At 31.5% G+C, this 6,000-nt stretch overlaps 1 protein-coding gene across 1 annotated transcript in view; it reads left to right on the top strand.

Moving 5' to 3' along the window:
* The first annotated feature begins 5,518 nt into the window (after positions 1–5,518).
* LOC119840669 (pre-mRNA-splicing factor ATP-dependent RNA helicase PRP16) overlaps positions 5,519–6,000 on the top strand; it is a 77,643-nt gene continuing 77,161 nt past the window's right edge. Inside the window, exon 1 of the mRNA XM_038367366.1 lies at positions 5,519–5,990. Within this exon, the coding sequence (XP_038223294.1) occupies positions 5,671–5,990 (320 nt within the window). The 5' untranslated portion in view covers positions 5,519–5,670. The remainder of the gene's footprint in view (positions 5,991–6,000) is intronic.

Below are 6,000 nucleotides of genomic sequence, written 5' to 3'. Positions count from 1 at the left end.
GCGCGGCAAATATGTGTGTAAAATTGAAATTTTCGATTATGTGAAATATGGTTTAAAACGTAATTTTTAACTTTGTTTTATTCTATTATTTTAAGCAATCTTTACAATATACTATATATAACTACTATATTCATTTGAAAGTATTTCTATATTTGTGAACCACAGAACCGATTTGGACAAAATTTAGTGCATATAAAACTTCTGACGCGAGAAAAGAAATTTCTTTGATAACACGGTCAAAGGTTCAGAAAGCCGGTTTCATATAATGTCTATTCCAATAATAATATGTACGTACTTTCATGTTATAATAAGTATCATGTATATCAATTATAATTATTCACGTTATATTGTAAAGAAAAGTCTAATATGCATAACCGAGATGTAGACTTAGATAAATAATAAACATTTCGTTTCAATAAGTAAACAACACAATATATAAAAAACAGGACAATTAGTAGCAAAATACCGCGAGTAACACTCATGTTTTTAAGTTAATTTTTATTATTTGCTATTTAGATCATATCAAAATAACGTCAAGGTTTACCTTTACCACAGATAATATAATACTATGGCCTTTACTAAGAAAATCCACGTATTTTTTTTAAGCGTCGGCTAGTACACATTACATTACACAGATAATATAGATATATTATATGTGGCGCTGGTTATGAATAAGTATCCTGTTCACTTTTAAATGTTTTTGAATTCAAAAAATAATTAAATTATTGCGATCTTATAACTTAACAAGAGTTATCTTTAAATTTAGATGTGACTGTTTTGAATATGGGAATCAAGCACACTTCGGCACAAATTTGGCGAGCTCCACAGAAAATTGGCGCGAAATAGTTTATTTGATTGCTACTGTGTTTCGTAATATGTTGTGTGGGGGAAGCAGGAGGGCCGTTTCCTTTTCACGCTTTCCATTCCTTTATCCCCATCAATCCTTTCCTTATCTCTTCTCCCTTAATAGCGGGCAACGCCTTTACAGAGGCCCCTGCTCTCAAATATTCATCAGCGGTGATCGCTTACCATTAGGTTAACCACCAGCTCAGTTGCCCGCTCTTACATAATAAAAGACTGACTTAATGAAAACAAATTTCGCTCTTATGCAATATATTTTCTATCAAAGCTTAGTTAAGACTTCGAAAAGAAATATCTAAGATATAATATTATTAGGTTTTTCTAACACATGTCACATCACACGTAGTTATTTATATTGTGAAAATCTATATTATATATATATATCCCATCATCATCACATCACAGATGTTGCTAATAAATCCTCAGTAATCTTAGAAAATTTCGGAATGTGGATTTAAATTTCGCACTTGATTGAATTAGTAGTTATGATACTTAGATAATTATTATTAACATAAATACGTAGGTATCATTTATTCTTTCAATTAGACTTCATCTTGAAGCACTTGATAACAGTTTTTGCTTCTAGCTTCGTATTAAAAATGCGTGTGTTTGTTTATTGTTTTTTTGTTTCTTTCTTTCACGTCTCCAAGGAACGACATAATTTTTGTCTGGATATAGTTAGTAACTAGAGAGTGATGTAGGAGACTTTTTATCGCGGTGAGACATCTCATTTTCATGGGAATTTCCTTTGATTTGAGAGCGAAACAGCGGTCGAAAAGCTAATGTTTTATGTATTATTAGAAGAAACATCCAGCTATCAAACGTTTTTATATATTATTATAAACTAGTGTACTTAGAGGTTTGACATTTATTGCACATATAAAAATGATTAATGTAATTAATATAAGTTTGTTTAATTTCACATTGCCTCATGTGAACTAGCACGTGTCTTCTGACTGATTGTAAAGTAATTAAGTGCCTACTTCTTACTAAAAGACGACGACCCAATTTAACAAATACAAAATTCATAAATTATTGCAAAAAAATTAAGACAAACCTTGCACATCCTTTTCTATGCTGTTTTCAACATCAGCCATAACTGTAAGTCGAGAAACTAAATCTGTACATCCAAAACAGAGTTATTTTTATATTATGTCACCCACTTTCAATTGCCTCTAAATTGGCCTTGGGAACGCATCACTTCACACTGAACAGGAATTAATTTTGAATCAAATAGTTTAATTAAATTCATATAAAATTTAGAAGCTCCATTTCATAATTAAATTCTCGAAATATGTAACGTTATTTATCTAAGTTGATAATATTTGTAACTAGTAACTCGAGTTTCGAACGATGTCGAACTTTCGCGCCAATATACTATTATTTTCCCGCGCACGTCTTAGCGGCACGAGGAACAATTTTACACTGTTCTATTTTTGTGGGACGTAATGAAAATGAGTTATATTCACGTGTGTATTTTGTATTGGCGTTTTGTTTATATTTTTTGCATGTTAATTGCATACCACTAATTGGAATTGCTAACTCATTTCTTTACGCCGGGATATGACGCCCAAGTTCCAATCAGTCTAAACTTAGCATTATTCAATCGAATTATAAAACTCTATGAGCTGTTTGCTCAATGATTAAAAGCAAAAATATCATATCATGTAAAATATTTCAGATGAGGTAATCTATCTATATCTATACATTTTTATAATACCGAAAGGAATTATTGTTAAAACTATTGATACGGCTGTAATAGAAAATACTAATTCGCTATTTGACAATTTTTGGTCACAATATATAATAATACCTACAATACATATTGCACATTTTCTTAAATATTAAAACATTATACCTCTAGCAAACAAACCATTCTTTAAAAATCGTTAATAAGAAAAATGTGGCGTGTATCTTATGCTTAGTCATATAAAAAGTCCACGAAAAACAGCCGGTCACGTGACATTACGAGTTGTAACGTCAGTTTTATTTAACAAACAAACAAATGTCAAATACTTTAACCGCCATTTTCGATATCCTATCTACTCGTTTTGGTAACGAAGTGAAGTGGGGCAAATCTATCCATTTGCACTTACTTTTATTTTAATATGCTATCGACGGCTTTCGTTTTCAATGTTTGCATTCAATGGTGGGGTTGCATTCAGATTCCTGGCTATTTAAAGTAAAAAACCCTTCCTTTAATTCAATGATTTTTGTTGTCAGGGTACGAACAATGCAGTATTTTTTATAAGCTCTCTTTTCTACTCGATCTTGACTCACTTGAAACGAACTTTGTACACTTATCAAGGATCGTTAAAAGTGCAATTATTTCAATATTAAACAAAATATTTCCGTGTGTACACTTTGTATAAGAGCAAGTGAGACATTTTAGTTCATTCTATCATCAAAGCGTGCTTTTTAGAGTTTTTTAAAGTACGCAATATATTTATTGTTTTTACATTTAGTGCATTTGATCACAGATGCACTTTGGGTACATCTAATGACGTAAAAGAAAGGTTCTATAAATGGTCAATTATGTTTGTACTCTTACTAGCTAGTAGGTAGCATCGTCTGGTTTTGAGTCTAGCTATTATTAGGTTCTGATACAAAGCGTACTTTTTATAAATTCCAAAAGGAATGTTGCAGTTGAATGGACGGCTGATCGATAGATAAGTGTGACGTGTTGTGAACTTACAAAACCAGATTAATAATTATTAAATTATACTCTAATCATTCCTAAAATAGCACATCGTTATTTTATTGTTCAAACAGCCAAACCCAGAATTAAACAAGTTTTTCTATCAAGTATTCTAATTTTATCTATGTAAATAATAACTTATATAACTTTACGACCAGAAGATTAATGAATAATTATTTTAAGTTTAAGTGTTATACCTTCTAATAGTTTTGCCTTTAACATAACTACTAAAACTATTTGTCTAAAATTTCATCTCAATTAATTTAACTTGTATGCCAAAATGTATTTTAATCCCAGCTAATCTATTCCCGTACAGGTATATCATGATATTAAACCTATTCTGACGTATTTACATAATGCACCCACCTCTAAAACTTGCGCGCACGTAATTGCGAAACTTTGCTACAATTTAATATAGGTAGCTCAGAAACTATGAACTTCACTCGTTACTGCTGTTGCTTTTGTATTATGCCTTATATAAATCATAAATCGCCAGGTAGAAGTCATGAATTTAAAATATACAATAATAAACTATCCAGATGCTTACGCAGACAGCTTGTCTGTTATTTTACTCAGTTTTACAGCCAATAATGTTGTAAGATTATTTTTTGCAAAATCTATAACCTGACTTGATGAACTTGAGATTTTAATTTTTATAATTTAATGAAAATCCCAAGAGAGCATTTGAAGTACAAAAATAATAATTTGGTACGAATTATACACAATATAAGCTGCGTTCCGTAGTTTGGACTGCGTTAATGACTTTTCCATTCCATTATAATGATCCCATAGGAATATTAAAATAAAAGGTAGCCAAAGATATCCTATAACTAAGGCACATATAATTTAATATAATACTAAGTTTTTCTTTTATTTATCCATTTTTATTATAAAACTATTATAAAATATACCCTCCGCGTGTTTATCTTGGCAATAGCACAACACAAACATATGGCTATGTCTTCAATGAATAGACTTATAATATTAAGAACTTAATAAAATCTATTCGCGGAGCTATTTATAAATTCATTAAATCACGAGTTCAGGGTTACCAATTTATAGATAGTCTTGCGTTTGCCGTTTATATGAATACTAGTTTTTGCCAGCAGCTTCGCATGCGTTAATTCAGAGAAGTTTAATAGATCTCATCATACATATAAACCTCCCTATTGAATCACTCTATCTATTAAAAAACCCCCATCAAAATTCGTTGCGTAGCTTTTTAAGATTTAAGCATACAAAGGGACATCGGGACGCGATGTCGCACGCCATCGAACTTTTGAACCGCTTGTACGATTTCCTCACAATGTTTTACTTCACCGCCTCGAGCAGTATTGATTTGAACGTGCAGATAAATGAAAAAAAAAATCTTACCCGCTTGTCTTTTCTCAAACTATTGAAATTTGAAAAACTACAATCACTTAACTACTCTTCAAGCAGGTAGCCAAAGGGTAGATTAATATACATGGAACAGGTAGCTAATATTATTATGATCATTATAATAATTTCCCAAAAGATGTTATTTTTTATCAAATGTGCTAACTCTGTCACAATTAACAGACTATGTTAGATTAAAAAACATTATATCGATATATTAAGATAAATGCGCATTTCGTTATTTTTATTATGCGTTGCTTAGTACCCATAATCAAGTAGATAATAATGGTGTATGAAGTGGAAATAGCTGATTTCTAAGTTTTTCATCAGAAAAACTTAAAACTTAAAAAAGAAGTTCATAATCCTTGTCACATTGTCGCATCTATTTACCTTATCTCTGGGGGAATCTGGCAACATTATATTTTTTTCCAATAGCCATCTAACACCGCCGTCTACAGGACTTATTTCTTGGTGCTTTCCTTATGCACGACGACCCCTTTTTACCTTGACATTGTCTTGTCATATATATACAAAAGCACTCTGTGCTTGTCATCTTGTCACATTTGAGTTTGACAGACGTCAGTATCAACTACCATCACATGAAAACAATGTTTTGGTGCTTAACTTGTTTGAACTTGTCATATTAAGAAATAAATATTTCTAACACATTAATAAATTAGATTATTTTTATACGTAATCAGTAATTCCTGTAAGCAAAAACTAAAATTATAATCATGGAAGACGACGAAGATTTACATCGTTTGGAGGGTACTTCAGGAGATGCACCTGGAGGTCTAATTATCAAAAAGAAGCCTGAAGAGTTTCAGTTTGCTAAACCCTCCTTACTTGGTTTAGACAAATTAGCCGCTGCCAAGCGGAAACAGAATCGACTGATATCCTTTCAAACGGAAGAGAACGAAGCCGATGGTCGAGATAAAAGTGAATCGGGAGGTTTAAAAGAAAGGAAATATAGGAAGCATAATGAGGAAACACCAACATACACGGGAGGTCTATCGGAGGAAGCTCGAAAAAGGATGTTGGAACGATTGCAGAAGTAAGTTATT

This window comes from Zerene cesonia, chromosome 7, assembly GCF_012273895.1.
Source record: "Zerene cesonia ecotype Mississippi chromosome 7, Zerene_cesonia_1.1, whole genome shotgun sequence".
Lineage (NCBI taxonomy): Eukaryota > Metazoa > Arthropoda > Insecta > Lepidoptera > Pieridae > Zerene > Zerene cesonia.
The sequence above is the reverse complement of the archived record's forward strand: the minus strand, read 5'-3'. Positions and strand labels throughout refer to the sequence as shown.